General features: G+C 36.7%; 1 protein-coding gene across 1 annotated transcript in view; it reads right to left on the reverse strand.

Annotated features, from left to right (window-relative positions):
* Positions 1-22054, reverse strand: part of DIAPH2 (diaphanous-related formin 2) — a 914924-nt gene that overhangs the window by 129870 nt on the left and 763000 nt on the right. Inside the window, exon 26 of the mRNA XM_012650030.1 lies at positions 19095-19190. Coding sequence (XP_012505484.1) covers positions 19095-19190 — 96 coding nt within the window. The remainder of the gene's footprint in view (positions 1-19094; positions 19191-22054) is intronic.

Below are 22054 nucleotides of genomic sequence, written 5' to 3' on the forward strand. Positions count from 1 at the left end.
ATTTCTATTGTGTTTTGTGTTTTATCTTTTAGAAAATGGAATCAAACTGAATCATTTTAGTCAGACTATTTTAGTCAGACTATTCTGGAATACTAGCAAAGGGGCACTGACCAATTTGTAACTCTGTAAGTGTCCCTCCTCATGTGACATAATTCCTTTTCACAGTCATATTCGTCACCATCAAAATCAAATATAAAAAGAGAACAAGAACCTCTAGCATCTGCGAATAAGAATCCACCCGGAGTCATTTCTCAGGATGGCCAAACCCTGCACGACCTCAGCAGGAAGTCCTAATGTCACTTTTTATAGCATGCTGGATTTGTCATTTGAATACAACCCTTAGACACTGATAGCTTCTGTTCTTAGGTTTCATGAAAACAAATGGGAAGCTAAATTATTAATATTATGTTTCTGCTTCCGATAGAGCTATGATGGCTACAGCCCCTCTAATCACAAGACTTAAAAAAATACATTTGTCTCTAGTAATGAATACTTCAATCAGAACAACAACATGAAAATCTTTATGGAGATACTATTAGAAGTATGATTGAGTTGTATTTTTTAGATGGATACTCAACTATATTAGTTCTTTTTTTAAGAAAGCGACATTACTTTTGCAGTCTATTTCTAACCGAAACATTTGAAGCTTTAATCTATCCAAGCAAAATATCGATGCTAAACATTTAAAATTTTGTCCTAGATTGAGAGAAATAATGAGAGAAAACAATTTCTAAACTCCTGAAGCTGCTTGTCCTTGATCCAAAATAATTTTTCTTTCAACAATTTTACTGCAGTAGCATAGCTTAGCCAGGAAAAGAAAACATTTTCTGTATTATAGACATAGTCACAAAAAAGAAGTCTGAAGTTGAACTACGAAGGCCAGGGTACAGGCAATATTTCCACTGCTTTGTAAACGTGTAATAGCAGAAGCAGTAGGTTTTATTATAATTATTTAGAACCTAGAATTCCATTTAGAAAATATCAGCCTTATTCTATATTGAAAAAGTCTGATATGCAATGCAACTGGAAGCTCGATATACTATATTTACTGCTATTAATTAAGCACCCCATAAATTCTGGCTTACATTTTAATTGTTCATTACATTAATCTATTATAGATATAAATGAAACCAATAACGTTTTATCTATTTTCATAATAATGGCCAAACAATCACAATAAAACTTATCTAACATCATGTCTTCTAACATAAAAATTCTATCTGAATGTTACCAAAAAGCCCCAGTTTGGGGGATGAATACTGGAAGATCTATGCACCCAAAACAATGCTTTCCTTTCTTTTCTTTCTTGTCTTTCTCTCTTTTTTTTTTTTGAGACAGAGTCTCACTCTGTTGCCCAGGCTTGAGTGCAGTGGTACGATCATCACTCACTGCAGCCTCAAACTCTTGGGCTTCAGCAATGCTCCCATCTCTCACCTCAGCCTCCTGAGTAGATGAGACTACAGGCATGGCATGGTCTCCCTATGCTGCCCAGGCTGCTCTCGAACTCCTGGCCTCAAGTGATTCTCCCACTTCGGCCTCCCACCCAGCTCAATGCTTCCCTCTCTAATATAACAACAGTCTTACAGCTGAGTGCCACATTTCCTCACAGCATTGGGCTATTCGAGAAGAGACAGGTAACAGTATGTACGTGTTGGGTCACAGAGAGCCTTTTGAGCTACTGTAAAAAATTTGGATTTCTCCTAGAAGTAATAAGAAGGCACTGAAGGATTTAAGTGGCATTGATTTAATATAGTAAAAATAATAATCTTTAAATACTTCAAAGCTCTGTTCAAATTTTAAATAAATACACTTTAAAAGTTTCAAAGAAGTTTCACATTTACTATCTCACTTTATCTTCTCAGCTGCTGTAAGAAGTAAGCAGAATGTTCTCATTTGTAATTAACTTATGGATTAACTTTTTAAAGTATGGAAAATGTGCTATCAATATGAAGATTTCCCAAAATTTCAATGTCAAAACTTGCTCTTTTTTGAGTGGATTGGGTGGATTAGCAATGGAAGATTTTTCTAGAGGTTTTCCCTTTTTTTTAATTACGCATTTTCCCTTCTTCCTTTAAAAAAATGTAGACTATTGTATAGGAGGCTTATCCTGTGATTTAAAGCTGTTACTCAAAATGGGCAGTATATCTTAATGAAGGGTGCTAATCGTATTAATATTCTGTACCACCACAGAAAAGCATAGCATGTAGGTATGTTAATAAAAGACACAGGCTATAATTATAGCCCTTCAGTAAATTGTGGGATGTAAGAGCTCCCAGATTCAGATTCTTCTAGGAAATGAAAAGAGAAAGAAAAGAGACAATGCAATTGAAGGGATCAGGGCAGAAGTTGTGGGGAGGTGGGGGCTGCACAATGAGAAAGTCTCAGACGTAAAACAGCCCGAGGAGAGAATGGGAAAAATACTAGAATGGCGCCTAGTATTCTCACCAAATGCCAAAGGAGCAATATACGTGTATACATAATATAGCTCCTTTTACCAAGTCTGATTTTCAAAGACGCTTTCATAATTAAAATCCATTCGCACTCTCCTCATACTTTAAAAAAAAAAACTAATCATGCTTATGAATCTAAAGCCATTTTTTTGAGGACATTGTATGTTAAAGATTGTGTACATACTAATTTATGGCATGCATGGATGCTCCTTACATTTGAACTACTGTAAAAACTGAGCTATGTAACATAATTTTATATTATCTTTTAGGATTTTTACCTTTTAATACCCATGCATAACTTCCATTAACATTCAAGTGCAGATTTATATGCGCTCACCAACGGGTATATATATCTAAGTTTTATTAAAATAAAAGGGCCCAATAGCCACTATTTATTTCCAGGCAATGTAGAATTTGAAGAATCGCATAAAAGTCTTTTTATTTTAAAAGCCTAATGGTTATTTACTACCCTTCATCTAGATGCCACAGCACTCAAGAAACTTGAACTGATATTCACACAATACATAACAATCACTTGATCCGCTGTTTTAAAAAAGGCAGCTGCTTCTTAGGCTTAACCATGCTACATAATGCAGAGGACAGTACATGACAAATACCATAGCCAATTGAAATTGCATAAGCAATTTTAGTAAGTAGAATGTAAGACATACAGCATCATTCAATGCTGAGTATTTTCATAAGCAATGGTGAGAGGTGCTAACCCAGGACACAATGGGACCCACTAAAGGGCACCATGGTGGGACTCATTTAGACACTGTTCCCCCCACCCTTTGTTCCTTTGGCTACAGCTCTAACTCCTTGCTTGTCATTTGAGTGGGGATTTAGTCAGATGAAATTCCCTAGGATTATAATAGGAATTGTTTTGTTAAAAGCCTGGTAACCAATTGAAAATACTACCTTCCTCTGCCCCTCCCCAACAATCTTCCTTTTGAATGACCATCAGTTGTTTCACAAAATAAAATACATCTATATTGTGTAAAGTTGTTTACCTGCTACTTAAGCAGGAAGTATTATTTAGTTTTATTACTTTAATTACAAAAATCATAAAATAAAATGCATATGCAATAAAAACAGATTGCGCAACAAATATCTGTTTTCAAATTGCCTTGGGACTGTTTATGGAGCGGTTTGGCCTAAAGCAATTACTAAAACCAGATTTGAATGCTATTATAAATAGGCATAGGCTTTCCTTACATAACCTGTATTTATATTTATCAATAAAAGCTGAGACTTAAAGCTTGCAGTAATAACTTTGTGGGGAAAGCAGGGCAAATTTATTATCTGTGATCCTCTCTTTATCTCTCCCTATTACATCTGGGACAACTCTGTAGTACTTAGGTGATATGACTAAATCTTATTAGTGGAGGGCTTTTCTATTTTAAGCACAAATCTGGCATTAAAAAATCCCAAAGTAAAAAATTAACATAGCAAATGTCAGGAAATTAAGCAAATTAAAAGATACTGTCAATAGCATGCAGCGCTGTCAAAGGACTAATAACTCCAGTTAAATACTATCAGGAATGGGTAGTAGATTTTTGAAAGTAGATACCAAGGCAAGAGAGACTTTTAATGTCAAAGCATAAAAGATATTTAGAGCACAGTAGCTATTATATTAAGCCATCAGTCCTTTGATTATTATTTTATCATTTACACAGTTGACACAGATGGGTACAAATAACAGTAAAAATCTGTGAGATTTTCAAATTATCAGTTCACACCAGTGCTAACCATGAATTATAACTAGTGCTAGCATAAGTAAGATTCATTTCCAATTTAATGTATTTCTGTTTCAAAACTAGCTTATTTAGGAAAATATAAACCATAAAAATCGTTAATGATATATAATCTTTTCAAAGCAGGCTTATTTTCTTTTGATTTCAAAACTTTATTTCTCTTTCCATGAATGTTTAAGTGGCAGGTAGTCACTGATATAAATTACTCATGTGAATTCTGTTTCAATTAGCTCAAATGTGGGAAAAAAGTAATTTTTAACTTCATGTTAGGTTAGAAAGAAAAACATTTATACCACAGCGAAATATTAATTCCCTTATTTTTCTGATACAAAATCTTGACATTATTAAAGGAGTTAGAAGAGTAGAACACTTTGGAGTACATATTGAATTCTCACTTTGATAATGAAGATGTGCTTCTGTGTAATCTAAAATTAATTTAAAGCTAGCGAAATAGAAGTAATATTCTACTACGTCTGTTTTGTTCTCTTCTATTGAAATTTAACAAGTGGTAGGTAGCAGCTTTCAGGACAGCATGCACAAAAGACTCAAATTAGATGTCAAAGTTGAATAAGTCATGTTTGCCACCTTCTATTATTTGAATGGGACTTAGCTAATGTTTTTTGATTAACTATTTTTTTAGAAAATTATTTTCTTCTCAATAAAACTTAACAGCTTTGTAAAATGAACTTCAAAACCAGTGATCATTTCATAAACAGTGTGATAGTCAAATTGAGAAATAAAATGACAAGCAGGATGGGAGAAGAAAGAGAAAGAATCATATAAAAGACGTGCTTTGGAGGGGGAGAGAGAAACAAGGGAGGAAGCCTCAGCAAAGCCCTGTCATTCTCTGTCCCAAATGCAAGTCAAACAAAAAAAAAAACAACCTTTTTCATTTGGCCACATAGTAGTCCTATGACCCAAGCCATCATGAAAAATGTAACAGTGGTTTGTTTTCATTTTCGTTGTGTTTTTGACATTTTACAGCCTGTGGAGGTTTCCCCCTGTATTTACATACAGAGCTTACAACGTCATCTCTAAAGGTGAAGTTATTATGACAGTATTCACACAGCCCCTGCTTTGGGTTGTTTTTCCAACAGGAAGGACTGATGTGTAATTATTCATTTATACTCTCTTGCCCAGTCTCCATTATTCCTAGGAGCTGCATAGGCAACCAAGGTGAAACAAGTTGACAAAGAAGCAAAACCTAACTACGGCATTCACATCATGTAGGAAAGGAAAATCTCAGATCTATCCCAGGAATAAAAGAACTTGGATCTACCTTAAAGCTGGAACTTCCCTGCTGAGAGAAACAGGAAGAAACGATGGCACGTAATACCACTGCAGCTGCAATATTTCTGAAGTAGGACACTCAGAAAAGGGCACAAGGTATTAATGTTTCTAGAAATATTACGTTTAATTCCTCTGCGAAAGATTTAGCAGCTTAGTGGAAAGAAGCATCGGACAAAAATAAATAAATAAATAAATAAATAAATAAAAATAAAAAACCATGAAAGAATAGTTAGCTCTGCAAGGAAATTTGCTTAAACTAATATTAGAAAGAAAATATTTCAGAAATGGTTGCCTGTAATAATCTCATACCCCAAGGCAGAAGAAAAGGTCATAGCTAATTGGTACAAAAGCAGCTTTGGACACACAGGAAGTGATACTCTGTGATGAATTCCACCTAACCATTATCCTTTTTATCTTCAATTATGCCAGGACATGTACCACATATTATAGAGCCCAGAAAAGAAGCCAGACTTCAAAATTGAGCTTCTTTTCCCTTTTTTTTTTTTTTTTTTTTGTGGCCACATTTAACTTTTATAACCCAATCAACTAGAAGAACAGAACCCACTTCACTGTCAAGAATGGAAGGTAAGCAGTAGGTTGAAGTTATGCATAATAAAAATGATTTTGCATGATATGATTCAAAAAATCACAATGAATCAAAGATGCTATTTTCCAAGGGCCATACTTTGGTTTAGGTAAACAGATAAATGCATTACTGTAGAGTACCACTTTTACTGAAATTAGCCTCCAAGTTAAAAAAAAAAGTGATTGAACATAGGTGTATATTTTCAAAATATTAGAAAAAATTAATAACATATCAATTAGGTTACAAGGGAAGTGCTTTTAAAAATTTTTTTGTGTTACGTGCCTTACTAATAAAAAAAACTCTCCTTAGAGTAGAACTTAATGACAACCCGTTTTAGTAAGAACTATTTTATCTGAATGAATCAGGAGAGGCAGAAATTGAAAAATACTAAATCTACCAACCTGTTCTGCTTATTGAAATCCAGAAATTTTTCCTTTTCATTAAACACATTCACACTTGTCAAGCTGTAAATAAATGTACAATGAGGTTTGAGGAACTTTTATGAAAAGATATTTTTCCTTTTGAGGTTTTTTTTTAACAGTGTATAACTTTTTGAGAGTAAAATAATTATGTAGTCATTTTGCAATTGTGTATACTAATTGATGAAATCGTTGACATAGCAGCACAAAACGTTGATTATCTACTTGATGCCTTATTCACTATCGCAAACGCTGGCAAATTCCAGTGGTGATGAGGTCATAATTCCAAAAAGGCTAGGAGCCAAAAGTTCTATCCAGGAATTTTTCTCTATCCCTTTTAAACACTGCCTCCCTCTCCCCCACCAAGGCTGGAACAATTTTGCATAAATTAAGAGAGGGTTTATTTGAAGCAGTATGTATTGTCAATCTTTTTCTTTTTCCTAAGAAGAAAGAGAATGCTGAGACTTAAGAGAAATAAAATAGACTTCGAACAATGCTGAAAGAACTATATTGCCCTGATCTTTCCCAGTTTTTCTTATCCACATCTAATGTGTAGAATATCAGCTTGGGACAATGGAGGTGAGAAACAGTGTTGTGAGGGAGATCAACAGATAAAACAGGATTCTTCTGAAGCAGGATCAGGGAAGTAAGCAAAGTCGTGCACAAAAAGCCCCAGGACCCGAAAGCTTGGGAAGTAGGAAAAAAGTGAAGGAACTGGAAGCATAAGGATAATCTATAATGCACAGAATCCGTGTGGACAACAGTCAACTTGGCCATAATACTTTCTCAGTGCTTTGTATCTTCCTCTGCCAGGAAGTTTCAGTTCTAAATAAGCCACGCAAACTGATCAATACTATTTATGGCAACTGAAAAAGAATAGTCAAATTGCTAGATGTAATATTTTTCTTCCCATTCATCCTTCCCAACCTGTATCCCAGGTGAATTCAACATTTAAAACATTCTCTCGGCCAGGCGCGGTGGCTCACGCCTGTAATCCTAGCACTCTGGGAGGCCGAGGCGGGCGGATTGTTTGAGCTCAGGAGTTCGAGACCAGCCTGAGCAAGAGCGAGACCCCGTCTCTACTAAAAATAGAAAGAAATTAATCGGACAACTAAAAATATTTAGAAAAAACTAGCCGGGCATGGTGGCGCATGCCTGTAGTCCCAGCTACTCGGGAGGCTGAGGCAGAAGGATCGCTTGAGCCCAGGAGTTTGAGGTTGCTGTGAGCTAGGCTGACGCCACGGCACTCTAGCCCAGGCAACAGAGTGAGACTCTGTCTCAAAAAAAAAAAAAAAAACAACAACAACAACAACAAAAAAAATGTTCTCTAATAATTTCCTAGAAACTCATTATGTTGGAACTTCATTTCTAAATTTACTTTCTATCTTAGACCATTACTCGTTAAGTTGTTACACCCAGTCACTAAGGATGGGCATCATCTTGGTGCCTCCACGTTCTGCATTGTTAGGACTATTAACTGACCTTGTTTTAATGTTCTATATAGGTGCACAAGGGTTCATTTAAATTTGGACCATAAAATGAAATCTACATACCAGAAAAATTTTTTAAGTCCTTTTTCTTTGCAATTCAAGAATGTTTATGTTTGATTCTAATTATCTGTTGATATGACAACAAAATTCAATCCATAAATATTATGTACAAAGCACTGTCATTTCTCATTATCTCTGCCACTTAAGGTAGTACTGATACAGACAACTGAGATGATGTCATAAACATAACTAAAATAAACACGGGATTATCCACACAAAATCGTGCTGCTTACCCCTCATGATATTAATACAAACTTTCCTTCATAGGTAAGCTTCAAATATTTGAAGATAATCTATCAGCTTATTATGAAACAAGATAAACATGTACACTTTTGATTAACAGTTATAAGGCTGCTAAAGCTCTAACAGGTATTATGATTGTGCAATAAAGATGAAATCCATGCACAATAGTATTAACTTTCTGAACCACTATATGAAAATCATATCCTTGTTTTTGTGTTTTTCATTTCTTTGTGTCCAGGATATACATTGACTTTCTGAAATCACTGCAGAGTTGTGAATAATGTATGAAATAAAAAAATTCCTGTTCATTGCCCAGAGAGTATTGTATTGCTTGCCATATACTATATCTGTGCTAGACAAACAATAGAACAGACCACTAAACCTAAAATCTCAAGCTAAAACCTTCCCAAGTGGAAAGAGAAAATACCATCTTGGATCTGAAGTCCCTCAAACAAACAGTTCAAATCCCTGGAATATTCCTACGTACTGGATAAAAGCCCTTAAACTGCAGAAAGATCTGTTCTCCTAAGTAAATTAGTGAGCAAGTTGGAAAAGCAGTTAATTACTTACTGTTATTCTAGAGAGATTCACTAACTTCTGCCTACTTCCCTGTCTTACAGAGCATATTTGCAAAGACTGATGAGAAGATATGCAAAGCTGAAACAAAAGGCTGTTATTGTCACTCTATTTTTCCTTTATTTTCTCTGGCAGTATTTAGGAATTTTGCCCTCTAAGTAGCTATGTGGGAGTGGAACAAACTGTGATTTGAGTTGAGAATGACAAAGAGGTAGCAGTCAAACGCAAGCACAATGAACATAAGAATAAGAGTAATAGCACACAGTTATATTTTGTTTTTATATGAAGTCAGCATTTTTCTTCACTTGTCAAGCCTAAACATTACTGAGTAGAAAGGTCATATGAAGGTATCATACGTAGGACATGCAAGTTTGCCCATAAACTAAACTCGGATTTAATGGAATTCCATTTACGGTAATGTAGAATGAAATTTCTATTTCCTTCATCCCTCAAGTTTCAAACTTCAGAGATAGCTTTAGGTATAACATATTGAAAAGGCTTTTGCGTAGATTCTCTTTTTTAATAATTGTGAAATATCAACAAGCAGTTATCAAGAGCAGATAATATATTGAGTTATGTGCTAGATGCTAAGAATAAAGCACAATCTTTTAATAGAATAGAATTATAATCCTTATAGTATTTCAACACTTTGTATCATCCATATTTTTAAGAGAGGTGACATTAAGCATGTATTACCTTAAAAGGCTTCCCAGAATAGGTGAGGCACCATCTTGGATTCAAGGTGTTTGGCAAATGCAAAAGATATCAACAAATAATAGAAGAACTTGAATCTCAGAAAGGTACTATGGACCGTAAGAGACCCACTGCCTTCTTTCTTCCTTCACCTTCCACCTTTCTCATTTTCATGGGCACAGGGAAAGGAACTACCAGGAGTAATGTTCAAATTTTAATACACAGAAGAGCTGTGCCCAAAGGATTAACAAAAATTGAGGGGCAGAGAGTACATTCATTTCCAGGTGAATCTGGCTGTCTTTGTCCCCAGGGGCAGCAGATGGAATTCTGCTGGAGAGGAAGCAGAGCTTACAATTTCTTATCCCTGTTTAGGAAAATACTTAATAATACACCAATGAGCTCCTATGAGAAAAGTGAGCTCATAATCAAGGCCGCCAATTAAAACGAACATCTCTTTTCCTTTAATTGTGAAAGCATTTTATTTTCCAGAAAATTTGAGGTACTTATGACAGTGTGATGAATGCCTTGTTGGTTTCTGTAGTTGCAGATGCAGAGTTACTGTTCATATTAGACTGGTATCATGCACTTGACACATAAGATCCCAACCATTTATTCCTGAATTGAAGTTTTGTGAAATAAGCAGGTAGTTAGTTGTGTGAGCTTAGGTACCAACATTAGCATGTCTGTGAATTTTGGACCTGGACTTAAGACTGCCAAGAGAAATTAATTGCTGCATAATAATTGCTTGTCCCAACTATCCCATATTCCAATATATAAAGGAAGCCTGCTATATTCGTATTCTCATAAAAATCAACTGGAATTGACCTTATCTCCTAATGTACTGCAGAGATCACCAATGAAGAAGTACGCAGCACAGCTAATCATATTGTGTAAGAGAACAGACAAGCAAAAGTGATTGAAATTTCTATAGAGAATATCATCAGTGCTTGCTTAGAACAATTTTGCATATAAATAGGGCATAAATGGTCTACGTTCAATTTGTTCTTAATTGTCAAGGAATGATCAAGGATAGACTACACAGCAATCTTGTGTTTCTAGCCTCTTTAATGCAAATCTAGATCTTATTAATCAATACATGCGTATGTCTGTCCCCAAAGTAAAATTTTTCATTAAAAAATGAAATAAAAACAAAAATTATTTTACCAATGCAGGTACATACTTCATCACAAGATTTACATGACGTGATGAAAAAAAAAAAAGACACTAAATTAAGTGGTCTTAAAGATTAATAGCATTTGAGAACTCCGTACAATCTGACTATTCCCCTTTCTTACCCCTCCCCACGAAACATACTCTCCTAAAACTCAATCCTTATTTTATTGGTCCTCTCAGCTACATTTGATTTTATTAAGCACTTTCTCTTTGAAAAGCTCTACTCCTCTAACCTCTGTGATACCACACTAGCTTTCTTCTCCCCATACCTCCATAATCAATCCCTTCATGCTCTTTTGTGGGCTCCAGCTTCCATGCTAGTCCCCAAAATTGGTGGTTTTCAACTTTTGTGGCACGTTAAAATCACCTGAAAAACTTTTAAATGCTATAGTGCCCAGGCTCTGACCCCACAGATTCTGATTTAATTGGTTCAGAGAGGAACTAGATGGCAGTATTTCTTAGAAGTACATCAAAGAGCTACCAGGGCTGATGTGTGGCCAAGGCTGAGAATCACTGCCGTAAATGTTTGTTTTCTCCAGGGTTCTGTCTTTGGCTCACTGCTCTACTCATTCTCCCCAGATTAGCTGACTCACTCGCCTCTTTGTAACTATCACCTAGATGTTGATCACTTCTCCAAGACTCCTGGTATTCGCCCTCCAGTTAGTGCCAAGAGGTAACCAAGTTAACCCCTGCTGCTGAGAATACCAAATGGTTGGCCTAAGGATAATCTGACTTGCCCCTTCCACACCACCTCCTTTCCTCCTCTCAAGAGAATCACAAATGTACTATGACGCACTCAGCTCTAACTTTCACCCCTTGCAAACCAGTTAATTCTAAAGTGGACAGAGATTTTCTGAAGATGGTCCGATTCTTTTTGCCACCTTTCCCACTATGCCCCCGCCTTCTACCCACTTAACTCAAGAATATCTCTCCTGCACCACCAATCCATTCTCACTCTGTATAAGCCACAGATGTTCTTCATTTTAACTGCTGAGAGTAAAACTCTACACTGCATAGCTATGAATTACATATCACACGATGGATGAGAAAGTATTTTGTTAACTGCAAAACACTAGACATGCTAAAGTATCTTAACTGTATCACATAGTATATGCTCAATAAATGCAATTGAAATAAGGGAGGAAAGCCACACATTTGAAAGTAAAATTAGGCATAATAATTAATGATTGGCAACTCCATTCAAGTCCCTTGAGAATATCTAGAGTTTCCTGTCAGAATCCCTAGAAGAAATACAATTTATCTTTTGATTCTCTTCTAACTACCTTTTTCTTTCCCTCAAACGTTAGCATTTAAGGTGCAAAAAACATTCTTCATTCTTTGACCCATTGGAACCTGGCTCTTGACCCTCACAGTTCTACTGAAACTGCTTGGGAGAGAGTTAGTTGTAACCTGCTAGTTGACATATGCATTGTCAATTTTCAGTTGTCATTCTACCTAACTTTCTGCAGAATGTGACCCTGTTGACCATTTCTCCATGCTGAAATTCTTTCCACTCTCAGTCTTCCAGGTACCACTTTTGGGTTTTGTTTTTGCTTTCAGAGGCAGGGTCTTGCTATGTTGCCCTGGCTGGACTTGAACTCCTGAATTCAAGCGATCCTCCCACCTCAGCCTCCCAAGTAGCTGGGATTATAGGTGCATACGACTACACCCAGCTCTCAGCTACCACTTTTTACTACTTCTCTTCCTCCCTTTCCGATCTCTTTTTTTTCCCCCTGAGTATCCTTTGTTGATTTCTCTATTTGCCTCTAAAATACTATTAATTCCCAAATGTACCATCCTTGACCCTCTTTTACCTCTCATTTGACATGTTTTTCCTAGGTGGTCCCAAGGTTTCAATAACCACATATGTGCAGAAGTCCCCAAATTCTGTTATCTCCAGCCTCAACCACTCTTGCTTGTGTGTGTGTGTGTGTGTGTGTGTGTGTGTGTAATCATGTAATCTTCTACTTTAAAACCTCTGCTGGCCCTTTGCTGCAAGAAACTTTTCATCGTTGCCACTGTACCCTTTCATACCTCCATCACATAGATTTGCCATTTCCTTTATCTGAAATGCCTATTCCTTCTGTTCTCCCCCAAACTACTGTTCATCATTCCAAACACAGCTCAAATGTCACTTTCATCATGAAGCCTTTTTTGAATTCTCTAGGCACTTAGTTGCTCTTTTCAGCACTTTCTGCACACTTATAACATTAGTGTTGTATATATGTCTTTCCCATGAGACTCTGAGTTCTTAAAGGCAAGACCCATGCTTTATCCATCTTTGCACTCCAGGGCCCCGGCACTGTTGCTTGACCCCTAGTAGTTGATCAATAAATATTATTTGGATGAATGTCATGCTTCTGTTTGTTCATTTGATTGCATTACTTTTTTTTTACTAGATTTTAATTATACATTACAATATAATGAATGTACTGTAGACTAAATGAGGTTTAGTGCGCTAGTATAAGATTCTAACATATATAAAATAGAGACTGAGGAACTTCATGGAAAAGAACTCATCCTCGGAGAGAAAGAAGTAAACATCTTAGAATGAATGACCAGCTTGACCTGGTAATAATCAAACAAAACAAGCACAAAACCCCAACAGACCTGGGTCATCAAGGAATGAGGAAGATACTGAGTACTACGTGGGGTCTTTCATTGCCTTGTCTTTGGTCCTTGCTGTCTGGGGCCAAATCATCTGGAGATCAGGGGGCTGTAATTTAAAACTGGAAGCTTTTTCTTCAAAAATGTTTGTAAGACTCTGAGGCATAAGCAGTACTTGGTACATGGGTGGAATGCCACCCTACAAGAAGAGAGAGGTATTTCCCTGCACTTTGCCAGTGACCACTGTCAAAGCTCTGGCATCGTGAAGGCACAGGAGTCCTAGCTGCTACAGAAAACAGCAGGCGTGGACGAACAATAGCGTGTGCTTGTTTCTGTTTGTGAAATGCTGTCTGAGAACTTCCAGAAATGCTTCCAAGATCCCTTATAGAAGCTAAGGTCCTGAATGCGCATGTGGAGACATGAGCATGCAAAATTTGGGTTTCGTTATTTATGTGAGGCAGTGAGGCCTGGGAAAATGTGGGTTTTGTTTTGCTGTGAAGTTATTTTTCCCTAATACTCAGAGTTTGTTTTTTTCCTCTGTTGTATTAATATATAACATTGTTTCTTGTCCCCTATCGGTTCTCAAATGGCAAATTATACCTACTCATTTATACTGTTATCTTGCTGATACATAAAACTAGGATCATGTGTCCCCTGAGTTTCTTCTGATTTTTCAAATTTAGTTTTCTTGGTTACCCTGTGCGACTCTAAAACTGAAATATATTTATTCTGTTGTCCTGGTTTCATTTCTTCACAATGCATCTCTTGTGTGTTTTTTTAATGTCTAGAACTATATATCTAAATCTAGTCATAGCCAAAACAGCTAAGTTAGATATCCACCTATTGCTGAGAAGCCCATTTATATTTCCTTACAGTGGGCAAAAGGTGAAGAAGTCAGGTTGGTTGAGGGAAGAGAAGCAAGCTCTAAGAGAAGCTATTCAGTAATAAAACAGATGTGGAGTTGTGTATTTGTATTTTAAGTGTGGTTTTCACTTCTGCAAGGTTTTTCTCTATGTGCTGCTTTTTCCTCCAAACCTTACCTTTGATCTTATAATGACAAAGTCAGGAATATTAATGGACAATTCTTCACAAAGTAGATTGTAAACATATGGAACTTATTATCTTAAGTGGGAACAAAGGCTGTAACAAAGAGGGTCAAGAAAGATTTAGCAAAATTCATAGGCAATAGATCCATACTAGGTTGTTAAGGGAAAATGAGATGTTGCTTTCTCCCACAAAACTTCTAGACAATCCATATTCTAGAAACACAAAAAAGCCAGGTGAGGGGTTGGGGGAAGTTACTCTAACTCCTGAGCTGCGTAGGCATACTATTCCTGTCTCTGTTACAGCACATATAAGATTGCATTGTAATTTGATCACGTGGTTTACATTCATGTTTTCCCAAATAGTATGTGAGCTCCTTGAGGCAAGTGTCCTGTTTAGTTTTGTATTCTCAGCACCTAACCCAGTCTGTGGCACCGAGGAGGCATTAACTGTTGAATACATATTCTCTATCCCGATAGCTACACCATGTACTCACTGCTCTGCTCCTGCATTCTGCCTCCCCGTTCCGTCACAATATTGAAAGGATGCTCTTTAAAAATTCATTAGGAAGCTCCCAAACAGCAAATCATTGGTCATTATCCTTTTTGATTCCACCATAGATATGTCTGTCATTGCTGACAATGCCCACCTCTCCTGCCTTCTTAATACTTCCCTCTTCCTTTGATTCTAGGACAATAATGTCTGCATTCTCCTCCTACCTGCTCGATTGCTCCTTGTTTATCTTCTTTGCTAGCTCTGCTTTTAGCTCCTTAGTGGAGGCATTTTCAAGGTTGTGACTTTGGTTCTCTTTTCTCTTAATAATCCCTTTAACAATCTCTTCTATGTCTACACTATAACCAGGACAATCAAGAACCCAACCATTTTGTCATGAAATCTACACTCACATTTCCAAGAACCTTCTAAACATCTTGACCTCAATGCTCTGCTACCACTTTCAATTAAACTTGCCCCGAATGAAATTTATCTTCTACTATCACCACTCCTTTTCCTGATCTCAATAGTTTAGTAACCCAACTGTTCAACCAGCCAATCAAACTCAAAACCCTAGGGTTATCTTTGACTCTTGGCTACTCCTTTCCCCCTAAATTATCTCCTTTGACTAAGAATATGACAGTAGATTTCTAATTCATCACTTGTACTCCTGTAGATGAAATGTTCTAATGTATAATAACTTTGATCATGTTCTTCCACTGCTTAAAAACCTTCAATAGACTCCCATTACTTAAAGAATTACATGGTAACGCTTAGTTTCTCATTCAAGCACTCCATGATATGGCACCAACCTATTTTTCCCGAATTATCTCTATACTTCTACACTTTATATATCCTATTTTCTGACTTACTGTACTATTTGCCATTGCTGAAAAATGCTTTGCACTTTCTTGCCTCTGAGTTTTTCTTAATGATGTTTCTTTTGACTAAAATACCCACTATTCCTACCTCCAACTCCCTCTGCTGGAATCCCTACTCATCCTTCAAAGCCTTTTTCTCCATGATTATTTTTCTGATATATTCAATAACATGTGCTATCTCCCTCCTCTGAACTCACATAGTATGTTATTAACACCTCTTGTGTGATACCTATTATCTTCTTCCTTATTCTGTAGTCTTTCTGTACTTTTTACCTTTCCTACAAATACACAGGATCTTATAACCAAAGAAATCTTATCTTCATTATTTCTTCATTCTCCATCATGGCTAACATAGTACCTTTCACAAAACAGATGTACAATAAATCAATGAATATTTAAGGGCTCATTTCCTAATCTATGAGTTTAAAATCAGCAAAGCCTGTGATCTGGGTTAATATTCAGCTAGTATGCACCAGTACAAACAGAGTGGCTATTGGCTGTGTGTATTCTGACTGGTTGGGGCCTGCACCCTATCAGTTATTAAAACTTTCAATATTACTCCTGATATGATAATAAACCTTAAAGTGTCTTTTGGTGCCCTTAATTGAAACAGCACATTCAGCTAAATGGGCCAGAGGCAATATTTGGGAGCTCCTTTTGAGTTACCTAAGGTGGTGGCTCTTAGAGAAGGGGCACAGGCTCAGTGTGGAAGATTTGTAATTTAGGCAACTAATCATGCCATTTATTAACATTTTGATTATCTAAAGAAGAATACAGACTATCACCTCATTTTCTCTAAGTATGGAATTGAAAACATTGCAATCAGAAAGACAACGGGCGATGGTAATGGAGATGGCGAGCACTGCAATAAGTACATCTTTGCTGTATGTGGTCCACTCTGATTTTTGAGTTTTTTTGGTTATTTCTTCTCATTTTACTTTACTTAGGGAAAATAGCCTTCTTTATAATTTGGCTTTTCTGCTTTTATCTCATCATGTTGGAGTGGAGGTTATTAAAAAGTAGCAAGGATGCCAACTGTTGAACAGAGAAAGTGTAACAATATTAAGTCCATGGGATCTTGAAAAGGAACCAAAATCAGATGCCTAAGAAAGTGAAAACAACAGGGACTAGCAGGAAAAGATGATTTAGCTAGGTAAGGCCAAGACAAGGAGGAAATCTGTACAAGTCCCTGGTTCTGCTGCTTCTAGTAAGAGGCAAAGACATAGGAGACATTTTGGCAAACTTACAAACTCTGTGCATTCTGTCCTCTCTCCCTCACTTCCAGCTCTTTTATTGATGTCCAAGGTGCTTTTCCAACCATTGCCACTGCCTGCCTTTGAATTTCTTTTTACTTCCGGACATTTTCTTAGCGTGCCGCCACTTGGAATGACTGTCACAACTAAATGGGTTGATATTTTTAACCCTATGTGCTCATGGAGGCACTCCAGCTATAAATCAAAGGAGATCCCAATTTAGATTACTTGGAATCAGTACGATACAATTATGCAGTTACTGAATATATTCTTGGTGTTTCACAGTTGACAACACTATATTCCCTTGAGTACCAAACTCACAGAAACCCCATGGAATGATCTCTCTCCCAGTACAGTTTTTCTAGAATCAATATGAGGTGTGAGACTAATCAGACAGGGGCTTTAGCAAATGTGTATTTTTAAAATAAACAGCCTACAAAGATTATGGCAGTTCTTTTACAGACCAGAATAACATGCTTTTACTTATCAGCTGCTTAACAGAGAATGGATGCAAAAATTATTTCAGTTTGCATTTCACTGACTATTAGTACTCTGATAGTTCAAGAAAGAACAGTGAAGGTTTTTTTTTTTTTTTTTCCTTAAGAGGTGGAAGGGGCCTCTGATAGGATGGTAGAATAGTCTCATTTTACAGATAAAGCCTGAGGATAGGTGGAATGGCTGCCTCAAAGCTACAGGTTAGTAGTACTCCTAGCATTCTGCCATGCAATATTACCTGAAAAAATAATATGAACATATAAATACAGATTTCCATTTTCCTTCCTCCAGTCTTCCACTCTTGTTGTAGGCTATCTTCAATGCTTTCATGCCCATAAAGCAGTCTTATACTCACTCTAACCAAAACGCCTCTCCCCTCTCAACCAAATCTTACCTTGGGCTAATCTCCCGGGGGACAATCCATGAATAGCAGAGGTGAAATGCTACCATTACTCATCAGGATTCACCCAAATGTGACAAGGATGAATATAACTTACATTGTCTTCTGCCATGAATTTCACCATTGCCAAAAGCTTTCCTGGAGGACTCTGCACTGGGCCCCGTTTCTCTCACTGGTTTATTGGAGTACAGTGGTTGTGAGAGCTAACAATTTCCATTCCAATGGCATATGATAACTTTTAGTCCAAACAGAGAATATTTTTTGAATTGTAGGCTATTCAAGGCAAATCTTATTAACCCCAATTAAGTAGAGTTTACATATTTACTATTTATTTTCCTTTTCTCATTTACTTCTCCAGATAGCTTTATAGACGATGAAGAGGACTCTTAAAATCAACATACCTAATTTCTTCCTCTACTTCAAGAAAGATACGAACTAAAAATGTAAAACCTTACTTAGAGGAGGTAGACAGTTCTGCCTACGTGGATTATCCTGAGGGGAGCTATTATTTACCTTAGCCATAGGGTAGGAACAGACAAGGTGGACAACTTTCTAATTCCACTGGAGTGAGGGAGGTTGTTTTACTTCGTTTATGTTTTTTCTTCCCCTGAGATAAATTTTCGGAGTGTGGCTTAATCTGTTACTAATCAAATATACACAAAAAACTTGTCCCAATGCTCGGGGATTTGAGGGTATCTCGGACTATCTGTGCCTCTCCTCCCTGTATGGGTAATAGAGAATAGACTACACTGCAGAACCAAGATGGCCTCTAGAAAGAAGCATTGTCTCTCAGCTTCCTTACCTGTGCGTAGCTAATGTGACATCTTTAGGGCCAATTACTTTTAATGATTTAATTACATTTATGGTTTTAACCTAATTTCCACCCAAACCACATGCTTATAAAATAACAATTAAAATATTTAATATTAAACACAGTGGGAGCCCTTATTTCTGATTTTTTTTTTTTGCAAAGTCTACAGTTATTTGAAGATTTATTTACCAAGTTGAAACTTGTAATCACATAGATGTAGAAGCCTGCTGAGATTTCACACGTGAACTGAGACCAACTCTTCAAAAAACAAAGTCTTCATGGGGAAGTTTTTTTATTTTTCCTTTTTTTGTTGTTGTTGGTGTTTGGCTCTGAACATTCACATTTTATAATACCATGTGAGGTGGAATGGGTTTTACCTGGATTCCTTGGAATTCGCTTTCTGCGGTCTCGGAATGCTGCACCTGATTGTAGGGCTTCTAGAAGATTATCCATCACACCAGTCTCATCACCCTCTGGAGGAAGGGAGAAATCAGAATTAATCTTGGAGCAATTAAAGTTAAACTACAGGAAAATAAAGGGAAAAACTCCTGTCAGATTTACATAATACCCTTAAATTAAAGACATATATCTGTTTTAACATAATGGATCCTGTCACTTTTTGGCACCACAGACTACTTTGCTTATTACGCACCATTAAGCAAAATTCATGCCAATCCCACTGTTCTTTCGACTTAAAGACCTTGTCTTTTGTATTATTGATGACACGCTCAGTATGCAAATAAACAGTAGCTGATCAGCTACTGCTGCCTTCCTGTTAAGATTCTTATAAGAGATTCCTTAGCAAGAAACTACTGACCCGGCTTAATGCAATCAATGTGCAGGGCGTGATTTGATGAAGCGGAGTTACACAAGGTTAAATACTGATTATATTAATACCTTCAGCATTCAACCATCATCTGTGATGATCTCAAAAAACACTATTTGAAAAATACATTTGCATTCAATTCCTACCTAATCCATATCCTTTATCCATTTTGAAATGCTGACATTGTACAAAGAAAAGGTGACCACATCATCCGAAAGGCCATATTTTACATTTGAGAGACATCAGTCAGAGTCTCACTTCCTTTCTAGAACGCTGTTGTGTGTCTAAATTTTTCCTGTGGGAAAGAACTGTTAAGAAGCCATGAGTGGAGTACTCCAAAAGATGTTCATGGAAATTCCTAACAGAAATAGCATTTAAAATATCTCACCCTACTCCGTTGACAAAGGCAGCCATCAAAAACACTTTTAAGACTTGTTAGAGCATTTGTCTCAAGGTGTCAGTTGCCAGAAACTCTCTCCTACACTGTGGATAATCCACAGTGAGCTGAGCCCTTTCTTCCCAACTGGCCTAGCTGATGAAAAGGACCCTAACTTTGAGTGGTGACTAAATGTGTGGGTCTGGGGTAGGGGACATTTGTAGGCAGGAAGGTTAAGAGAAGAAAGGACGAGACATTGTTCCTAATGCTATTCCAAGGTTAAATTTAAATCCTACTTTGTTTAAAGAATTAACTATGGGGTATCGGATCACAGAAAAAAAGATATTCTCTTATGGGATAAGAGGAAGCTAAAGTCTTTCTTGATTATGCTCTGCATTTGACTTGAGACTTCTTCATTGTTATAATAATTTATTCTCTTAAAATAAACTCTGTAGGACAGGATATTGAATGAAAAAAATGACAGGAACCACAGAGGTTTTTAGGCCTCATATTTGGTGAAAATAGGAAAAACAAAGTAGAGTCCAACGATCAAACAGGGAAACAAGATTGTGTACTTTTAATATTCATTAAGGTCTAACACATCTGAACAATCACCTGCTCTTTTCAGTAGAAAGAAAAGAGGAACCGAAAGTAGTTTGGCATGGCTAGAATGTACCTGGAAGAATTAAATTTTATGCAGTATACACTTAACAGTTGTTACATCTTCGAATTCTGACAACGACACATTGAGATAGGTACTGTTTCTGTTTGCTGGGGATACTGAAACTTAGACATCACACAGTTGGCATGTGGAGGGGCCCAGGTATGGCCCGAGATCAGTCTGACACCAAGACCAGACCTCTTTGCATAACGTGTGGTGGAAGTTGAAATGGACCAGTCATATCATGACCAGATGATGAAAGATCAAATGCTATGATATGGGACTTGAACACTATTCTATAAGCCAGCATAGTTTAAAAGGTATATAATGTAGGCCACAAATGTGAACCACATAAATAATTTTAAATACCGTAGTAGTCATATTAAAAAAAAATAAAAAGAAACAGGTGAAATTGATTTTAATATATTAAGTAAATATTTAACAAATATATACAAAAAATAATGATATATTTTCTGTTCTTTTTATCAGACTAAGTCTTAGAAATCCAGTGTATATTTACTTCTGCACACCTCAATTCAGATTAGCTACATTTCAGGCACTCAAGAGCCCCATGTCGCTGGTTGCTACTGTATTGGACAGCACGGTCATAAATAATAGACAGTGACTTGATGAGAATTAAGCTTTAGAATGATTTATCAGACAGCATTGTGGAGGATGACTCAGAGGATGACAAGACAGAAGGCAGAGAAATTTTTAGGTGCATAACATATAAAGTAACATTAAGTAACACATAAAGGCCCGAACTAACGGGAGAGCAGAGTGAATAGAGGAGACGGATATTTTGAAGGTATTAATACGGCCAATGGGACTTGGCTGGGTGGGTGAGTGGTGAGATTACAGAGGAGGGAAGGAGACTAGATGACCAGGGATAAACAAATTTGAGAAAATGTGATCTATTTGAGATGCCTAAGAAATATCTAAACAGAGATAACCAGGAAGAAGCTAGAAACATGGGTCTGGAACCCAGGAGTGAAGTCTGGGCTAAAGCTAAAAATTTGGGTGTCATCAGAAAATGGATGAGATTACCCTGAGATAGAGGAGGGGGTGGAGGATGCAATTCCAGAGGACCACAACTTTTAAGATCAATATGTAAAAATTAATAAGTAAAAATTATACATATTTATAGTGTACAACATGATGTTTTGATATATGTATACGTTGTGGAATGACTAAATCAAGCTAGTTAACATACGTGTTACCTCACTTCTCATTTTTTTGTGGTGACAACACTTACAGTCTCTCGGCAATTTTCAAATACATAATATATTGTTACTAACTATAGTTACCATGATATATAATAGATCTCTTGAACTTATCCCTCCTGTCTAAAATTTTGTGTCCTTTGACCAATATCTCCCTAATCCTCCCACCCCTGGAGGACCCCAACTTTTAGCAGGCAGTCAGGAGAAGTAGAAGTGCAAAGAATACCAGGAAGGAATTTTTAGAGCTATAG

The sequence above is a fragment of the Propithecus coquereli genome, unplaced genomic scaffold (assembly GCF_000956105.1).
Source record: "Propithecus coquereli isolate 6110/MARCELLA unplaced genomic scaffold, Pcoq_1.0 Scaffold31, whole genome shotgun sequence".
NCBI classification, from domain to species: Eukaryota; Metazoa; Chordata; class Mammalia; order Primates; family Indriidae; genus Propithecus; species Propithecus coquereli.